The following is a 20,940-nucleotide window of genomic DNA, read 5'->3' on the forward strand; positions in this document are numbered from 1 at the left end:
AGCGCCTGCTGTGTCCCAGGCCCTGTGCTGAGCCCCAGAGGGCAAACACATGTGCCCCCATAGAGACTTGAGTTTATTGCCACAATGGTTAAAGGAAATTTGGATCAGCTGTTTTCTGAAATATTTTCATTCCCTTAAAATAAATATGGAAAAAAATCTCAAAAACATTGTTAAATCTTCCTAGGCCTGCTTTCTCATCTCTGCTGTAATCCCTGTGAGCATGTCTCACTTGCCAGGTGATTCCAATCCATGCTCATTTTGTTTAATCACAGCACTTAATTAGCAGAGAATAATAAGGGGTTCACACCAATATATTTACATACAAATACTGGTTGCTGGGGGAAGTCAAATTTTTAGAAGCAAGAAATTTCTATAATATGTGAGTTAAAGAGAGCAAGGTATGGCAACCCAGGTGACCATCAACAGATGAACAGATAGACAAAATGCATACAACAGCATATTATTCACCCTTGAAAAGGAAGGAAATTCTGACACATGCTACAACATGAATGGACTTTGAGGACATTATGCTAAGTGAAATAAGCCAGTCAAAGAAGGACAAATTTTCTTTTTTAACATCTTTATTGGAGTATAATTGCTTTACAGTGTTGTGTTAGTTTCTGCTGTATAACAAAGTGAATCAGCTATATGCATATGTATATCCCCATATCCCCTCCCTCTTGTGTCTCTCTCCCACCTTCTCTATCCCACCCCTCTAGGTGGACACACAGCACCGAGCTGATCTCCCTGTGCTATGTGGCTGCTTCCCACTAGCTATGATTTTACATTTATTAGTGTATATATGTCCATGCCACTCTCTCGTTTTGTCTCAGCTTACCCTTCCCCCTCCCCATGTCCTCAAGTCCATTCTCTACGTCTGCGTCTTTATTCCTGTCCTGCCGCTAGGTTCTTCAGAGCCTTTTTTTTTTTTTTTAGATTCCACATATATGTGTTAGCATATGGTATTTGTTTTTCTCTTTCTGACTTACTTCACTCTGTATGACAGACTCTAGGTCCATCCATCTCACTGCAAATAACTCAATTTTGTTTCTTTTTATGGCTGAATAATACTCCATTGTATATATGTGCCACATCTTCTTTATCCATCCGTCGATGGACACTTAGGTTGCTTCCATGTCCTGGCTATTGTAAATAGAGCTGCAATGAACATTGTGGTACATGACTCTTTTTGAATTATGGTTTTCTCAGGGTATATGCACAGTAGTAGGATTGCTAGGTCATATGGTAATTCTATTTTTAGTTAAAAAAGGACAAATATTGGATTATTCCACTTATATAAGGTATCTACAGGAGTCAAACTCATAGAAACAGAAAGTAAAATGGTGGTCTCCAGGGGTTAAGGGGAGGGAGAAATGGGCATTATTGTTTGATGGGTATAGAGTTTCCATTTTGCAAGACAAAAAGATTGGTTGCACAACAATGTGAATATACTTAACACTATATCTGTATGTCTATATATAGATATATAACAAGCTGAAAAATGGGTGAAAAAGACGATTTAAAGAGAGAGAGAGAATGTACTAGGAATAGCTACCGTTTAAAATATCCATCTCTAGTTATCCTCCTATTCCAGTTTTATTCTCTCTTTCAACTCCCACCTTCAAATATCCTCTTCTAAAATCATCCTCTTTTAGGGGAAAGGTTGGGGGAGGGATAAATTAGGAGTTTGGGATTAACATATACACAGTACTATATATAAAATAGATAATCAACAACAACCTACTGTATAGCACAGGGAACTGTGCTCAATGATCTGTAATAACCTATATGGGACAAGAATCTGAAAAAGAATGGATATATGTATATGTATAACTGAATCACTTTGCTGTACACCTGAAACTAACACAGCATTGTAAATCAACTATACTCCAATGTAAAATAAAAATTAAATTAAAAAAATTTTTACATAAATAAAATTTTAAAATATCCTCTTTAGCTAACACTTTAACCAGTAATTACTTTAACCAGTAATTTGAAGAATTACTTGATAGCCAGCTGAAAGCAAGAAGGAGGTAAAGATTGATGGGATACACGAAGGACACCAAGAAGAAAGAAACCAGTGCTAAAACGGTGTCTGGGAAGGTTCTGAAGAATATCTTTGCCAACTTTGCAGTTTTGCTGAGGCTGGCCCTGTTCCTTGGTCACCCATGAACAAGACGCTAAATCAAATTATAAACTGAGTTTCATAAAATTCGATATGGCAAAAAATTTCCTGCTGCATACACACAGTTTTCTTCGGCATACACCCAATAACTCACGTATAATTTTCTGTAAATGGAAACATCATCAGCTCCCAAGCCAGAAAACATGGATTTGTCCTCAACTTTTCCATTGCTAAACGCTAACTAAACACCAAGTGCTGTTGATTCTCTTTCCTAAAAATCCGTCAGGTCCACACCTTCTCTTTATCACCACCATCATTGCTTTAGTTAAGGCTCCCCTGTTTCTCCCCTGAGTGACAGCATTACCTTCTGACTAGATACCTGTCCCTGGCCTCCAAATTCTCTAATCTCTCTCCTCCACTGGCAGAATTTCTCAAATTCATCAAATTATATCACCACCCTGATTAAAATTCTTCAGGATTCCCCCATTGTCGCCAAGACAAAATCCTTACCTCTTAGTTTGGCAGACAGAGCCCTTAATAAATGTGACTATAAAACTGAGTCTACCTTTTACTCCTTTGCCATCCTCCTCGCTGCTCTAGCAACGATGAACTACTCGTAGTTTCCTGAGTGTATCATCACCCCCTTTCCTCTGTATCATTTAAACAGAGAGTTTCCTGGGTCTCAGCAGTCCTTCTCTCCTATCACCTTCATCTCATTAACTCCACTCCTCCTTCAAATATGTGCTCAGCAGACATCTCCTACGGAAAGACCTTGCCTATCCCCATCACACCTCTAACCTAGATTCATCCTCTCTCTGTCCTCCCATAGCTATCTTGTTCATCTCTTTCTCACTATGATCATCGTGAGCATCTTAGGTTTTTCATTTACGTAAACGTCTTCCTGATTAGGCTCTAAGCTAGACGATGTTTTCGAACCATCTATTACTGTGACTGCTTTAGACTATATACCCAATGACGGTGTTAAAAGACTGTACTACAGGAACATTATGTTGTGGCAGGTAGGACTAATGAGTTACGTGGGCTGAAAGGTATTTAAAAACTGAAGAAACACTTTACTGCATATATACTATACATCCCCAGAGAATTTTTTAAAAGAAGTCGCTTTCTACCTAGACAAACACTAGGGGAAGAAAAAGAGAAGATGGCGAACACCGGCTCAAATGATTCAGGTTCATCTACCTATGATGCTATGTGGGTATTTTGGTGATGTGTGTATCTTAGATGGAAAATAGGCTAAACAGGGAATAACTAATATATGGAGTAGATAATTCATGGCATATATTAGCTGTTCCCTATTTAAACAGTTTTCTTAAAAAGCAGAAAATGAAAGCTTTATTGGTTGTTGATCAAGTCAATTGGTTTTATACACTGAGGTGACCAAGGAATTTTCAGTGTCCATAACCAATCTACTTTCTCAATATTTGATGTCTATATTTTGTAGTATTCATTTTTATCTAAACCGTGTAATATAACTTTGTGATAAAAGTTATTTCAAGAATACCAGTAATGCTTTGTATTTATGAAAACGGTAGGAACGGATATACTACAACCCTAACTCAAGACTCAAGAATTCTGTGTAATGTATCTCCATCTCATGTCTCTTTCCAGGAGCCTGAGTTAGCAGAAGGAACAGGGAAACTTTCTTTTAACGCAATCTCACATATAACCCAGCATGGAGCATAAGATAATACTGGAGGAAGACTCCATTACACCATCTACTGCAGTCTTTATTACCATTAGGCATGGATCATCTCATGTCTTCAACTGCTTACCACCAGCCGGCTTTCTTCTTTGGGAGCCAGTCTCTCCAGGAGCTCACAAGCAAGCTGATAGCAGAGAATACTAGACTGACATAAGTTACACTCAATTGCTTTTTCTTCCTTCTGGCAGGTGTGGGAGCCCCCCCAGGGGGCTTGGAAGACATTGTTTATAATGGAAATAATGTCCTTTGATAAGCTGTGCTCTAAGCCCATCGTGATCCCATCATCTTGTAACTCCATCTGAAAGGTACCAAAAAAAAAAAAAGAAAGAAGAAGAAGGAGTTTGGTCCTTTTGTCCAATATTTCACTGGCACACTAATTGGGGACAATTTTCACTAACTGATGACAATATAAATATTTAAAGATGATAAGGCTTACAGACCATGAGCATACATTACTTTCCATGGAATCTTCTAAAAAGAATATAAACACAATACAAAGTAATAGGAATTATTTCTTAAATCATGTAGGACATTTAAAAGAGAGTTCTTTTTTAAAGCCATCACTTTGTGAGATTTTACACATTTAAAAAATGCTGTTCCTCACTTAGTGTCCAGATCTTGGTTTCTAAATACCATTATCCACTAAAGGAACCAAGACTCCTTGGAGAAATGGCTGATTCCAGGGTTGGGGCTAGGAAAATATAAAATGAGCCTGGAACATTCTGTCATGTGAGACATTAAAGAAGTGTTCAAAGAATGATGGGAATATGTCAAAAGAACACAGAAGCCAGTTTGAAGGGACTCTCATTGGCCAAATGTGGGATGAAATGAGCCTCAAAATAAATAATCATAGTAACAGATTTTAGCCCACTGAACAAAAGAATCCATGACTACATTCGGGTATAAGTAGATTAAACAAACAAATATATAAATGGGAGAGGCAGGGAACCTGTTCCTTCAGTAGAATGCCAGCTAATAAATTAAAAGAAATGATGGAATTAGAATATTATCATTTGGTAACCAACAGAGTAAAAATTGATTCAGGCATGAATCATCCATGGATACTAAAACTAGAAGGTGAAAGTCTGATGAAAAACAGGAAATCTGTCTTAAAGTAGCTCCCTACAAGTTAGTTATTAATTACAAAGGGGAAAATAGTGGCTTTGTAGTAGAGAAATCTGGCAGAAATCACCTTAACCAAGTTATTACCACCAGTAATGGGACATTATCATGTCATGTGCCCCCCGATATCATGCACTGAAAACAACATAACATCACATCTGTGGTATGACTGACAAAAATGCTTAACTCAAATTGATTCATAAGGAAACATCAGACAAACTCAAATTGAGAAGTATTCTATAAAGTAACTGGACTGTACTCTTCAGAAATGTCAAGAATATGAAAGATAAACAAAGATTAAAGGACTAATAAATCAGGACAAATCATTGTAATGAATGATGCTGGATTGTGTCCTCAGTCAAAAATAACTTTTTACTTTTGCTATAAATATGGTATGATTATTATATCAATTTTTCAAATGAATAATTTCTGTAAGTTTTATAATAGATAATAATATTTTAACAATATTAATTTCCTGATTTTGATAACTGTACTTGGTTATGTAAAAGTATGTCATTTTTTAGAAAATATACTCTGAAGTATTTAAGGATAAAGGGACATCCTGTTTGCAATTTACTTTCAAATGGTTCATTAAAAAATTCTACAGTTCATACATACACATAATTTAAGAGAGAGAGAGGAGAAATAAATGTGGTAAATGTTGACATCTGGAGAATTTGGGGGAAAGTACTTGGGAATTTTTTGTACTATTCTTGCAACTTTTCTGTAAGTCTGAAATTATCTCAAAATAATAAGTTAAGAAAAAATGTTCTCCTGACCAAAGCCTTTTTTAAACTTTTCTTTTAAAATTAACTTCAAAAATAAATTTATATAATATATTAAAATCAGCCCATCACTACAGAGTTGTACCTTGCTCTTCCCCAAAACAGCATTACCCAGTTTGTTCACCAAATTTGTTCAACAGAATCAATTCTAATGATGCTAGGGTGTTTCTAAAATTCATATCCATTCTCATGTGTCAACATCATTGAAGTTATTCATACAAGTATTTTTCAGACTCCTTAGGAAATCCCCATAGAAGTTTGTGAAATGTCTTGAGCGATGCTGCATCATTTCAGTAAGTGCGAAGATGCCCAACACATAGAAAGAATCACTATACAATGCTTTCCCTCATTCTTCACCTCTGAACTAAAGGAAGTTCATGCTTCAGCTACCTGCTTCAGGAGAAGATCAAACATGAGGATGAAACAATTTAGATTCATTTCATCATCTTCACAATCAAAGTCAATAGTCCTTCCTCCTTGATGTCCAAAATTCTTGAAAGGACTACGAAATGGGCTACGCATAGGACTCCGAAATGGACTCTGAAAAGGACTATGAAATGGACTCAGCATATTGTGCTGAACTCGTCGACCAGGATCAGAGGCAACACTCACCTAGAAGAAAAAACATTAACACACATAAGTGAACTCACAGGAGCTCAAATGGCTGTACAAAATATTTGACGACTCTGTGTAAGGTATTTCCAGCTGTCACACTGATTTCCTTTCTTAGCCAATGGCATTAGTACCTCCAAATCCTATGAATCTTCTCAAAACATAAAAATAAGAAATAAAATATCTAAACTTTCTAATTGTCAGGTGAATGAAACATAAGTACCCTGAAGAATGAAGGCAGCTCTCTTTGCCATTATATTTTTCATTCCGTAAAACATTTCCAATTAAACTAAACTGCATCTACTTAAAACCATAACCTGAAAAATGATAACTTACAGGCATTGTAAGATCACTTTTAAAATCATTAGCACAGAATCTCAGATTGACATGACTGGTTAAAGAAAAATGGTTTCTGGGTATAATAAGTATTAAACTGTCATGAAAAAACAATATATGTCAAGCCTGCTGTACTGTTTATTCTCCGTTTGCCAACCCAATCCTTCCCCCCCAGAAGGCCCTCACTGCCCTTTTCTGCCCTGTTCTATGCCCAAGGATGCCCAGGACTGAGTCTTTCCTGGCCCTCTTGATGGCTGGCTTCCAGTTGGGTTCAGTTAATGAGAGGCACCAGTGGAAGACCTGAAGCTGAAGGAGCGAGAGGTAGGAGTTATTTCTTCCCACCTCCTGCCTCCTTTGATGCTACACCTTTGGCAGTATCTCCACCCTCTATAGTTCCTCTAGCCAGACTTTCCTTATAATTTAAGCTCCCAAAAGGCCCAGGAACATTTTCCCTTGCTCCTTCAGCCCTAGGGGTATAAAGGCTTCCTAGTGAGCTACTGCTGGCTCCTGGGTGCCTCACCAACCCCATCGCCCCCTTAACCTTTCCCATAACTCTATAGGCAGAGTATCCATTAAAATCTCTTCATTTGAACCATCCAGGATAAATTCTGTAGCAGGACACTGACTGACATACCTGTACATCATTCTGAAATCATCTTTTTTCTATTTAAGATCTCTCTAATGATCAGAAATCTCCTTGAACACCATATTTAAAATAAAAAAGAAGAGTATCCCCACTAAGAATCAGAATACCTGGATAATGATAGCGTTATCTATGGCAAATCACTTCAGCTCACTGAACCTCAGGTTAAGTAGTTGTAAAATGAGGCTCATGAGCTCTTCCCAACTGCCTCACACAATCCTGTGATGTCATTAAGTGTGAATATGTTACACAGTATAAAGTGCTAATAATGTACTGTAATATTAAAGATTACTGAAGAAATCAATAAAATATAAATGTTTGGCAGCTGTCTCCTATGAGGCAGATGAGAAAAGAAGTAATGATTTTTTAAAAAGAAAGCACTGAATACAAACTATGATCCCCTGATCACGTTATAGTCTCATTTTCTAATCCCTAGAGAGCAGGTAGCATGACTGGGGGCCTGCAGTATACAGCCGGGAAAATGTTAGGGAGAGGATTGGCACGGAGACAGGTGAGAACAGTCCCTGCCTTGGAGACGTTGATGAGAGTCAACCTCTCCAAAACTGATCATGGTCTGGGAATGTCAGAACAACAGCAGAAACTTTATCAGGTCCTCCATAGAAAAATTATCACAGATGTCCAATAGTTCTTGTACACTGTAGACCAGACTATATTTTCTCATCCTCAAAGGTACAAAGGGGTCAATAAGATGGGCTCAGTTAGTTTACAGTGACAACATCACTCACAATCACCCCTAGTTGATAATCTTTTCCCAAAACACAATAGGGAAAAACAAAGAGCAAGCAAACAAAAATATCCAAACTGCTCATTCCCAAAGTGAAGCAGTGATCTGCCCACTAGCTGGTAAAGAATTCTTATTCACCAGAAAACAAAACAAAACAAAATTGGATAGTACCCCAAAAGCTCAAGCTACTCTTTTTGGTTTATCGAGGATGAAAGGTAGCTAGCAGAGATGTGTAGGAGAAAAACTCAAAGGAAAATGAAAACTCAATAACTTACTGATTACAGACTATACCAAACATGTCTTAGAACAGTGTTTTCTGTTATTTAATGTGCTTAAAAGGTTAACAGAGTGAGTGCGATAGGATGAAGAAAGCATTTTCAGAGCAGTTTATGAGGATGTGACTTTAAGGCCCACTATAATTGACAAGAGTTTTCAAAATCTTAACAAGTAGGACAAAAACAATTGTGGCAATAATTACCCTTCGAGCTGCAAGGTTCCCTGCCAGTTCACTGACTCTTGATTTTCTTTGATTTGCCAGTTCTTTAACAGAATTAACTCCATCAGAAAACATACTGATTAATAGTTGAAGTGGAACCATGATGTCTAACTCTGATAATACCTGGGGAAAAAAGGCATATGTCCCCCAAAATATAAACATTAAAACTCAAAAAAACTATGTTTAACATTTTTCCCTAAGGTGACCTATTGAACATAAGGACATTTAGCCTCACACATATTCTACCTGCGGTCATCCTCAATTATTCATGCTAAAAAATTCAAAGCTATCATTGAACATTCCCACTCCTCCACTCCCCACACCCGATAAATCGCCATGTTCTTTCTATTAAAACTTCTAAGTATCTCCTGATGCTGTCCCCTCCTCTCCATACCACTGCTGTTGCCTTAGTTCATCACTTTTCTCCTGAACTAGTATAATCTGCGAGCAATCTTCCTCCAATCCTTCCCCACTCTGACCTGAATGCCCCATCCGACCTTGCTCTCTGGTGCAAGCTCAGGTACCCTTCTGTCAAAATCATGTTACTTTATCTGTAATGAATTTTCTAGAAATAGATGCCTCCTTCCTTCAGACAGAATTAATCCATCTGTCTTCTCCGCTTTCTTAAAACTTTGTACATACCTTTATTAGAGCAATTATCACTTTTTATTATATTTGATTATTTGATACTATCTCCCCACTGTGAGTTCCTTGAAAAAAGGAAGTATGAGGAAAGGATCATTTCTTATCCCATTTTTATCCTACTGCCTATTACTGTGCCTGGTACATAGGAGCTCTATAAATGTTTCTATAATTAATTAATAAATGAGTCAAGCCAATCACTATATTGTTCACTCTATTCCCCAAATGGTTAGACCAGAGGTTTAAAACCTCCTTCAACTACAGAGTGCTTTGAAGCACTCTGTCTTCAAAGCAAAATTGTGTCAAAGCCCAGTCTGTAAAACATATAAGCTGCAATTGCTCTAGCTATGGAGAACCTCTATGCTCTGGAGGTTTACAGGCCTGTCTGCTCACCTCCAGATGGCACAGCTAAAGGGTGTATAACTGAATAACGGAGGCGCTATCTAGCCATCTGTAGAAGGATGGGCTTTGCTAAAATGGAAATTATCTTATGCAAGTCTACTCGGGGATGAAAAGTTAAAATTCTGAGTCCCAAAAGTGACTTTTTTTTTTAAATCCCTTTACTACTTGTCAGTTATGAAAAATATTATTCTTTAGTTTACAACCCAGAAAGGCATCTCCAGAACTTGAAAAGCCTTTGGGATCACATCCTTCCATGATACAGAAATGTATCTGCATCCGTAGCTAATCTAAATATTGACTCTGTCCTCCTTTTCTGAAATTGTCCAAATTTTATAACAGGAATTCAACTCAATTTAATACATTTTTAAGAATGTACACTAAATAATAAAGTATGTGCCAGATGCTGAGAGGAAAGGATGAGGGAGTTATAAATTCAAAAATGAAAAAGACCTGGACCCTGCACTCCAGGCATTTGTAATCAGGAAAAGAGATAAAAGTTAACTATAATATTAAACAGAAATAGAGTTTACACAGAGAACCTATATGAATACTGGGGGAAGGAATAATGAACTCTAATGGGAAGATAAGGGTGTGACATAGGAGAAAACTTCATAGATAATTTCGGAGCTGAATTTTAAAGAATAAGCTAGAGTTCACATATGGAGACAGGAAATGAAGTCATTCCAGGCTGAGGGAATAGCATGAACTACTCCCTAAATCAGTAACTTTCAACCTTTCCAAGTAAAGGACCTATTTAATATCAAAAAATTTATCAGACTCCCACAAGACAGCTATTACACTTTTAGTATCTATTGATAGAAAAAATATAAGAACCAAAAGCTACTATGAATTCAGTAATAGTATTGCACAAATTTGTATTTTATTAACCACAACTATAGCTAATATATTTGAAATATAGCTATTTGTGTATGCATATGAGTTACTAGTCTACAGATAGTCCTGAGCAAACATACATGTTTAAGGATTCTTTGCAATAACTCTCTGCCCCTCTACCCAAGGAGCTAAAGTTCATAGGCTAAAAACTATTGCCCAAAATGATCAAAAGTGTCATTTACTTACATGAAGCCACAGTAAAGCTTGTTCCTGCACAGAGGAAGGGTATCCTGTGAACCGACAACTAATAAAGCCAAACATCTCTTCCATTGAAAAAGGTAGAGGACAAAGCTCAATGTCAAACATTTTGCTGAAAAGCAGAGCAACAAAAGTAAATGACCAGTGGGCATATAGTAGGGTCTACTGTTGCATTTCCATCTATATCTTATTTGGGGAACCAAACAGTTTAGTCTGTGTTCTGAACTATTAGCATGTTTCATTTTACTGAAAAAGCTTATGTCGTTGGAATAGATATAAATAATTCATACAGTTGTTAATAACATTGGGGTTCATACTCATATCAAGTTTAACAGAAGGAATTGCATTTCTAGGGAATTGCACTTCTACGGAATTGCTCCCCAGCATCTAAAAACACTGTCCCTTTGTACTTCTCCCACTTTATCCAAATCATAATTACATTTGAAAATAAACAATATGGTGTATCTTTTTATTATCCCATAAGAATGAAATCCTTTCTGAACAATTACAAATCATCTTAGCACAATTTATAGCAACTATTTCATTTTGAACCTTCCAATTTTTCTATAGGATCATGTAAAAGTAAATAAGATTATATAAAATGCTTATCACAGTGCCTGGCACACAGTACATGCTCGATAAATGTTAAACATCATAATTAACGGTGACTTCATTAAACTACTTACCCACCTTAATACTTCCCTGAATTCTTTTAACTGATTATCTGGGACTTCTGTTCTGATGGCTTCCAGCCATTCTGGCATGATACACTCCCACACGGACTGACTGATCACATTGTAGGGAATCAGGCAGAGGATTCTGTTGAGACCTTCCTTCAACTGAGTCACTGTGCTACAGGACTTATCCCAGTATCCACCAACCTGATGGCATTTCCACAGCCACAGGGGAAAAGAACAAAGTGCACTTGTTACATTTATACTCAAGGAAATACTACATGAAATGGGTACAAAGACCACTATCCATTACATCTGAAACCTGGGCCAAGTATACTGAGTAAGATTTGGAAAAAACTACAAACCACCAGGATCCCTTTGTTACCAAAAAGAAACCATAGTTACAAATAGGTCCAAATAATGATCACAGACTGAATTTGAACTATTCTACTGCAGACTTCTCAAATCACACATGAATTAAAATTCCAAAGATTTATTCCTAGTAGGGTGAACAGGCTATTGGAGCGTTTTTTCTAAGGTTTGACAAACCCATTGCAAATACGTGCAGTTATACCTGTGTTTCAAAGGAACACAGATTTCTACTACTGTACACTTTGTATTGAAGATTTTTCATATGGAAAACGAAGGGACAGAGAGTACTTTTTTCCCCTATGCTGCATATTCTGCCACAATTTTTTCCCTAAGAATGTTCTAAGGCTGGTTGAATCCATGACTTTTTTTAAAAGCTATATTTTTTACTAAATAAGATAGTATATTAATTTTCTAATGCAGAAGAACTTAAAATTACAAACTGAGGTTCTGTTTGTAATTCTGATTTTAAATAAAGATCCTATATTACTATTACACGTATCAAAGTAACAAAGGGTTGACTGGTCCTAGATCTTTACTGTATAACACAAGATTTGTGGGAAAATATGTTATTTTTTTCCTTCCAGTTTTATTGAGTTATAATTGCCATGCGGCATTGTATAAGTTTAAAGTGCACTGTACACCATAATGATTTGACTTACATACATCACGAAACGATTACCACAATAAGTTTAGTGAACATCCGTCACTACAGATACGAAATTAAAGAAATAGAAAGATATTTTTCCCTTGTGATGAGAACTCTTAGGATTTATTCTCTTAACAACTTTCACATGTAACATACAGCAATGTTCATTATATTTATCATGTTTTTATATTATATCCCTGGTACTTATTTATCTTATAACTGGAATTTTGTACCTTTTAGCTGCCTTCATCTAATTCCCCTTTCCCCCACTCCCTGCCTCTGGTAACCACAAATCTGCTCTCTTTTTCTATGAGTTTGTTTGTTCGTTTTTGAAGTATAATTGACCTAGAGCACCATATCAGTCCCTGTTACACGACATAGTGATTTGATATTTCTATATATTTCAAAATGATCACCCTAATAAGCCTAGTTACCATCTGTCACCATATAAAGATATTATATAGTTATTGACTATATTCCCCACACTGTACATTTCATCCCTGTGACCCATTCATTTTGCAACTGGAAGATTATACCTCATAATCTCCCTCACCTATTTCTCTCTTCCCCCTAACCCTCCTCCCCTCCCGGAACCACCTGTTTCTTCTTTGTATCTATAACTCTGTTTCTGTTTTGTTGTGTTTATTCAGTTGTTTTGTTTTTTTAGATTCCACATATACGTGAAATCACACAATATTTGTCTTTCTCTATCTGACTTATTTCACTTAGCATAATGCCCTGTAGGTTCATCCATGTTGTCACAAAAGGCAAGATTTCATCCTCTTTTATGGTTGAGTAATATTCCATTATATATGTACCACTTCTTCTTTATACATTCATCTATTGATGGACACTTAGGTTGCTTCCATATCTTGTCTATCATAAATAATGCTGCAGTGAACATAGGGATGCATGTATCTTTTCTAATTAGTGTTTTTGTTTTCTTTGGACAAATACCCAAGTGGAGTTGCTGGATCATATGGTAGCTCTATTTTTAATTTTTTTGAGGAACCTCCATACTGTTCTCCATAGTGGCTGCATCAATTTACATTCCCACCAACAGTGCAAGAGGGTTCCCTTCTCTCCACATCCTCACCAACACTTGCTATTTGTCATCTTTTTGATAACAGCCATTCTGACAGGTGTGAGGTGATATCTCATTGTGGTTTTGATTTGCATTTCCTGATCATCAGTGATGTTGAGCATCTTTTCATGTGCCTATTGGCCATTTGTATGTCTTCTTTGGAAAAATGTCTATTCAGGTCCTCTGGTCAATTTTAATCGGATTTTTTTATAAGAGTTGTATGAGTACTTTGTACATTTTGGATATTAACCCCTTATCAGATATATCATTTACAAATAGCTCCTCCCATTCAGTACGTGGTCTTTTCCTTTTGTGAACGTTTCCTTTGCTGTGCAAAAGCTTTTTAGTTTGATGTAGTCCCATTTGCTTAGTTTTGCTTTTGTTTCCCTTGCTTGAGGGGCCATGTCTAAAAAATATTGCTAAGACTGATGTCAAAGAGCATACTGCCTATGTTTTCCTCTAGACATTTTATGGTTTCAGGTCTTACGTTTAAGTCTTTAATCCATTTTAAATTTATTTTAGTATACTGTGCGAGAAAGTAGTCCAGTTTGATTCTTTTGCATGCCTAGTTTTCCCAACACCATTTATTGAAGAGGCTGTCTTTTCCCCATTGTACATTCTTGCCTCCTTGGTCATAGATTAATTGCCCCAAAACTATCTTATTTTAAATGAATCCAATTTTAAATATTTAATTGTTATATCTAGAATTCCACATTATTCAAAACAAATAAACTCCATTTAAAGTTGAAATATCTATTTGGTATCATATTGGCCAACACGCTAGATGATTGACTAGACATTTTCAGGAAGTGACTACATTTCTGGGGTTGTTGTTAGTTACATAGACTCAGAAGAGCTACCACTGATAATGTTGCGATTGTGGAATGTATCATTACTGAGGTCCCCTTGGCTATTTAATTTATGGTTAAGCCATATAAAGGCCTGTTGGTTTTGGGTCACATTTTGGAACAGGTATCCTTATGGAGATACTAAATTGTCAGTGACCAGACAATGGATCCTTTGATTTGGAAAAGTTTTTATGTTTAAAAGGATTTTAGAGAGTTCTCACCCTAAATAAATGTCCTCTTACCAATGGGGAAGGATCAGATTGACAGAAGCACACCAAAAAAAGGATCACAGCTAGCCTAAAAGACTCCCTTAACAAAACTGAAGAACAGAAATCTGATTTAGAAAGAAAAATAAAATCCACACCCACCATAAACCTCCCCCCTCCACCACCTCCCTCCTACGAATGACCCAGTTGGAGGTTGACATTCAGAGCCTGGTAGGAGCCATTATAAAGGCCTTCCCTCAGAAGTTTAATTGCGCTAAAATGGAATGATCTACTTGGAGAAAAGGAATATATCCTAAAACCTTTGTCACACAATTTATAAAAAATATTGCAAAGGCACACAGCTCTAAATCTACAAATCTCAGATCATAGGAGTCTTTTGTTTTCTACTTTAGTTGAAAATCTCGTTTCTGATATAAAGAGGTTACTTCAAAGTAATGTGGTTGCATGGGCAGGCCAGCTCCTTAATGTTATTATTGAGGCTGTCATCTAATTCTTTGAAGAATTAAAAATAAGTGGCCTTGCCTTACTAATTGAATATTTACAAAAACTAAACTGTGGCTCTAGAAGAACCCCAAAGCTCATCCATCTTTCTTCCCAGCCCCAAAGCCTCCCCTATTCATCTCAAAATCATTGCAGATACCATAAAAGGCAGGACATTGGAAAAGGGACTGCCCTGCCCTTCAGAAGAAGAAACACTTAAACAGCAATCGTCTTAGGCCCAGCCTCCTCGGACAGGCTCCTCTGAGTCCTCTTCTCAACTAAGGCCTCACCTTGGACCTGTTAAAAACTGCAGACTCTCAACACAAATAATTTTGTCCACCTCCCATGAACCTCCTCAAAATGCCTGCTTGTAAAAGCTCAACGCTGCCAAGAGAATTTGTTTGTCCCAGTCAAAACCTGTTAAGAGACAAATCTGCCCTTGAAAACCCTCTTAGATTGTTATCTTACAAGCTTGCATCCTTTCTCTCCCTCTTTGACATTTAAAACTTCTACCACCCAGCACTATCTTCTCAAGGACTTGAGAATCAACTCTTTAAAATGCAAATGTTCAAGGAATTAACTGTGGCTCTCTAAGGGGTGCCTTGCTTTTATTTGTACTATTGCCTCCTCTCATAAAATAGGAGAAATTTATTTCTCCTCCTGATAAGCATCACTTAACACTCCCCTTAACAAACCTCCAACGCCTTTTTCCTTAGCACACTCCAGCCTTTAAAAAGTACCTTCTTAGTCAACTAAAACAACTGTCTTAGGCTGAATCACAGCCTCTATCAGATTATATATCAGGGCAAATAAAAAGCTCTTAAGGGTCTCCCCCTACAAATATTGCTTAAAAACTTTAACCCTATATTGAACAGATTAACTAACAACTTGGTCCATCTGCTAGAAACATAATTTGAATAAAAGTGAGGTAAAGATGAAAACCAGCTCTTATATAAGCTAGTGAGTTTTGTATTAGGTCTGTATTTTCTATAAGGTCTGTATTTGTGTCTGCCTGTAAGTTTATATATGTATGGTATGTATATATGGTATTTTCTTCCTCTGGATGGTTTTGCCAAATTATTTATAAAACACCTTAAAAGATCTCTATTCTAAATGGCCTTTAAAAAAATAAGAGCTTTTAAAAATTAAATATTCCTCCAGTCCCTCCCATCAGGAAACTTGTACAAGCCTCTTAGATAGCCTTATCCACCAGAGGGCAGACAGCAGAAGCAAGAAGAATTACAATCCTGCAGCCTGTGGAACAAAAACCACATTCACAGAAAGATAGACAAGATACAAAGGCAGAGGGCTATGTACCAGATGAAGGAACAAGATGAAACCCCAGAAAAACAACTAAGTGAAGTGGAGATAGGCAACCTTTCAGAAAAAGAATTCAGAATAATGATAGTGAAGATGATCCAGGACCTCGGAAAAACAATGGAGGCAAAGATCGAGAAGATGCAAGAAATGTTTAACAGAGACCTAGAAGAATTAAAGAACAAACAAACAGAGATGAACAATACAATAACTGAAATGAAAACTACAGGAGAAGGAAGCAATAGCAGAATAACTGAGGCAGAAGAACAGATAAGTGACCTGGAAGAGAGAATGGTGGAATTCACTGCTGCGCAACAGAATAAAGAAAAAAGAATGAAAAGAAATGAAGACAGCCTAAGAGACCTCTGGGACAACATTCAACACAGCTACATTCACATTAAAGGGGTCCCAGAAGGAGAAGAGAGAGAGAAAGGACCCGAGAAAATATCTGAAGAGATTACAGTCGAAAACTTCCCTAACATGGGAAAGGAAATAGCCACCCAAGTCCACGAAGCACAGAGAGTCCCACACAGGATAAACCCAAGGAGAAACATGCGGAGACACATAGTAATCAAACTGACAAAAATTAAAGACAAAGCAGCAAGAGAAAAATGACAAATAACATACAAGGGAACTCCCATAGGTTAACAGCTGATTTCTCAGCAGAAACTCTACAAGCCAGAAGGGAGTGGCACGATACACTTAAAGTGATGAAAGGGAAGAACCTACAACCAAGATTACTCTACTCAAGATCTCATTCAGATTCATTCAGATTCATTACTCACGCAAGATCTCATTCAGATTCGATGGAGAAATCAAAAGCTTTACAGACAAGCAAAACCTAAGAGAATTCAGCACCACCAAACCAGCTCTACAACAAATGCTAAAGGAACTTCTCTAAGTGGGAAACACAAGAGAAGAAAAGGACCTACAAAAACAAACCCAAAACAATTAAGAAAATGGTCATAGGAACATACATATCGATAATTACCTTAAATGTGAGTGGATTAAGTGCTCCAACCAAAAGACACAGGCTTGCTGAATGGATACAAAAACAAGACCCATATATATGCTGTCTACAAGAGACCCACTTCAGACCTAGGGACACATACAGACTGAAAGTGAGGGGATGGAAAAAGATATACCATGCAAATGGAAACCAAAAGAAAGCTGGAGTAGCAATACTCATATCAGATAAAATAGATTTTAAAATAAAGAATGTTACAAGAGACAAGGAAGGACACTATATAATGATCAAGGGATCAATCCAAGAAGAAGATATAACAATTATAAATATATATGCACCCAACATAGGAGCACCTCAATACATAAGGCAATTGCTAACAGCTATAACACAGGAAATCGACAGTAACACAATAATAGTGGGGGACTTTAACACCTCACTTACACCAATGGACAGATCATCCAAAATGAAAATAAATAAGGAAACAGAAGCTTTAAATGACACAATAGACCAGATAGATTTAATTGATATTTATAGGACATTCCATCCAACAACAGCAGGTTACACTTTCTTCTCAAGTGCGCACGGAACATTCTCCAGGATAGATCACATCTTGGGTCACAAATCAAGCCTCAGTAAATTTAAGAAAATTGAAATCATATCAAGCATCTTTTCTGACTACAACGCTATGAGATTAGAAATGAGTTACAGGAAAAAAAAGTAAAAAACACAAACACATGGAGGCTAAACAATACGTTACTAAATAACCAAGAGATCACTGAAGAAATCAAAAAGGAAATCAAAAAATACCTAGAGACACATGACAATGAAAACACGACGATCCAAAACCTACGGGATGTGGCAAAAGCAGTTCTAAGAGGGAAGTTTATAGCTATACAAGCCTACGTCAGGAAACAAGAAAAATCTCAAATAAACAATCTAACCTTACACCTAAAGGAACTAGAGAAAGAAGAACAAACAAAACCCAAAGTTAGCAGAAGGAAAGAAATCATAAAGATCAGAGTGGAAATAAATGAAATAGAAACAAAGAAAACAATAGCAAAGATCAATAAAACTACAAGAAAAAAAAATTTAAATATTCCCCAAACTCTCAGAAATATAGGAAGCAACCCAAATGTTTTTCAAGTTCATGTGATTTTGAAACTGAGCAGAACCTTGAGCCCCCACCCCACCCCCAAGTACAAAGGCCCCTCTATGTCCCCTGCCTCTTGTTTGTAGAAAAGCTGAAGTCTCCCAGGCCTCCCTGAGTCACCAAAAAGCAGGCTCAAACAGTTAATGATTAGGACTAGAGAGTCACAGAATCTTTCAGTGTCTGGTGCACATTCCTGAGCTGTTTTACAGATACTCTAACTGCCACCAGAGGGGAAAAGCTGACTGCATGATGACCAGACTGTAGCCATGACATAAGGTGCTCCACTTGAGCAGTACTGAATCTACGGCTAGTACATTTCTAAGAACTGGCCTCAAAAGAATGGGATTAACATTATTGCTCATAATAATCTATATCTTTGTGGGCATCAAAATAATTATAGCTTGCTCTGCCCATATATGTAAGTGGGCAAGTAAAATTGTCAGCAAAGAAATGCTATAGACCCATGTTGACATCTTTCACTCTGAGATACAGTGCCCTATGTCAGCATGAAGAAGTTACAGAGAACAGACCTTCACCCCTAATCCCACAGAAATGGAATGATGTCTGAAAAGTGGGGATTTGTAAGCAGCTCTTTTGCCCCTTTCCTGTTTGCCTATTTCTGTTCCCCTCAAACCTTATAGGAACGAGATCACTAGACAATTTAACCTAACTCCTGACTTATGCTCTCCTGAGTGCACACCATGCCTTGCCTAACCTGTGGATTCTTCTCCTGGATTAAAAGAAGCAAGAATGAAGAATTAAGGAGTTAAAGAATAACAAGCTCTCTACCCCCAGCAGCACCCTTAGCAATCCTGCAGGCAGATCACGCAGGCAATATAACATCTGAAGAAAGAGTCAGCCAGTCTGCACCCAACGGGGAATGATGCAGAACCCAACTTCCTGCCTCAGTGATTCAGAGATTCTTTCCCCTTTTTCCTTTTAAAAATTGTCATGGGGCTTCCCTGGTGGTGCAGTGGTTGAGAGTCCGCCTGTCGATGCAGGGGACGCAGGTTTGTGCCCCGGTCTGGGAAGATCCCACATGCCGCGGAGCGGTTGGGCCCGTGAGCCATGGCCGCTGGGCCTGCGCGTCCGGAGCCTGTGCTCCGCAACGGGAGAGACCGCAATAGTGAGAGGCCCGCGTACCGCAAAAAAAAAAAAAAAAAAAAACTGTCATGGCTGAGCACAATCTTCCAACTTGGTCTTGGGACATGAGTTCACCTCTTCAGATTGCTGGCTTTTCTAATTAAAGCAACTTTCCTTTCTACAAATACTTGCCTCTCAAGTATTGGCTTTTGAGAAGTGAGCAGCCAAATCTGAGTTCAGTAACAATTTGTGTAAATCTTTGATAAATAAGACTATTTTAATACTGTTGGTTTAATAAAAACAGCTCCATCTTCTGAGTTATCAGCACTGAGTATGATATGAGCATACATTTTTATTCGACGTGGGTTTACTAGTCAAATAAGCTCATATTATATTTACTAGAGGTTTAAGATTATAAAATTTATAGATTCCATTTTAATCAAATTAAATTATTATTATGACAAGCTTTATTTCAACAGTAATTGTGTGTTATAATATGTCTTCTTAGAAGTAGGTTCCAAAATCTTTTTGGTAACCTGAAACTAAATTTATATTGAGTCAAATGATAGATATTCATTGAATATCTAGATCATTTCTAAATAAGATAAAACACCAAAACATTAACTACTGAATATAAGTTTAATTTTATCTACTTTTGGCTTCTTATTTTTACAGAGAGCTAAAGCTGTTTGGATCTGTTAATAAATGTGTTCATTTTGCCACTCTGAGAAATTATACTATGAAGAAGCATATCCTCTAGAAGTTATGAGATGGTATAATCATAAAATTTGCTAGTATGCTACAAAATGCTGGTATGTGACAAGCAATTCACAATTGTTTACTTCCTGGTCTTCGTGGAAAAATAGAGGTTATTAAGTGTTGAAAATTATAATCAATATATAAATGAAACTTCTAGAAATAATAAGGATGAAGGAAAAACCTCTTTATGCAAAATATTCAAGGAATGAGGGGTGTTCTTGTCAAGGGAAAAGATTGTAATTCTGTCCTAAGGTATCAATAGTGGTTTAGAGGTTGTGTGAAGGCTTTCAGATGAGAAAGAGGAAAGTGAAGGACAAAAACCTGAATGAAAATATGAAGTTGTAAAGGAACTGTGTGTGGGGAAGGGGGGAACATGTCTTCATCATGTCCTCAATTATTTAAAAGAACCGAGTCTTCTCAATTTTAAATTATGTTAGATCCCATATTTACTTTTGATATCTGTATTGCCATTTTGGTTAAATGGATAACTAAGGATCATTTCATAGTGACCTGTCATCCTGGTTAATTAAGTGTCCAAACCTTTTGACATTTTGACAACTTTTGGTATTTTGCTTCCCCAGATCAAATCCTTACGCTTGCTTCGGCAGTA

The 20,940-nt window shown here is 37.1% G+C and overlaps 1 protein-coding gene across 5 annotated transcripts in view; it reads right to left on the reverse strand.

Moving 5' to 3' along the window:
* The window catches only part of UNC79 (unc-79 homolog, NALCN channel complex subunit), a 279,675-nt gene that overhangs the window by 106,825 nt on the left and 151,910 nt on the right, over positions 1-20,940 (reverse strand). For all 5 annotated transcript variants that reach the window (XM_079914612.1, XM_079914610.1, XM_079914611.1 and 2 more), the window contains 5 exons: positions 11,414-11,604; positions 10,712-10,835; positions 8,570-8,710; positions 6,146-6,367; positions 3,919-4,146 (listed from right to left, as the gene is read on the reverse strand). In XM_079914612.1, the coding sequence (XP_079770738.1) occupies positions 3,919-4,146; positions 6,146-6,367; positions 8,570-8,710; positions 10,712-10,835; positions 11,414-11,604 (906 nt within the window). The remainder of the gene's footprint in view (positions 1-3,918; positions 4,147-6,145; positions 6,368-8,569; positions 8,711-10,711; positions 10,836-11,413; positions 11,605-20,940) is intronic.

This window comes from Stenella coeruleoalba, assembly GCF_951394435.1.
Source record: "Stenella coeruleoalba genome assembly, chromosome: 2".
NCBI classification, from domain to species: domain Eukaryota; kingdom Metazoa; phylum Chordata; class Mammalia; order Artiodactyla; family Delphinidae; genus Stenella; species Stenella coeruleoalba.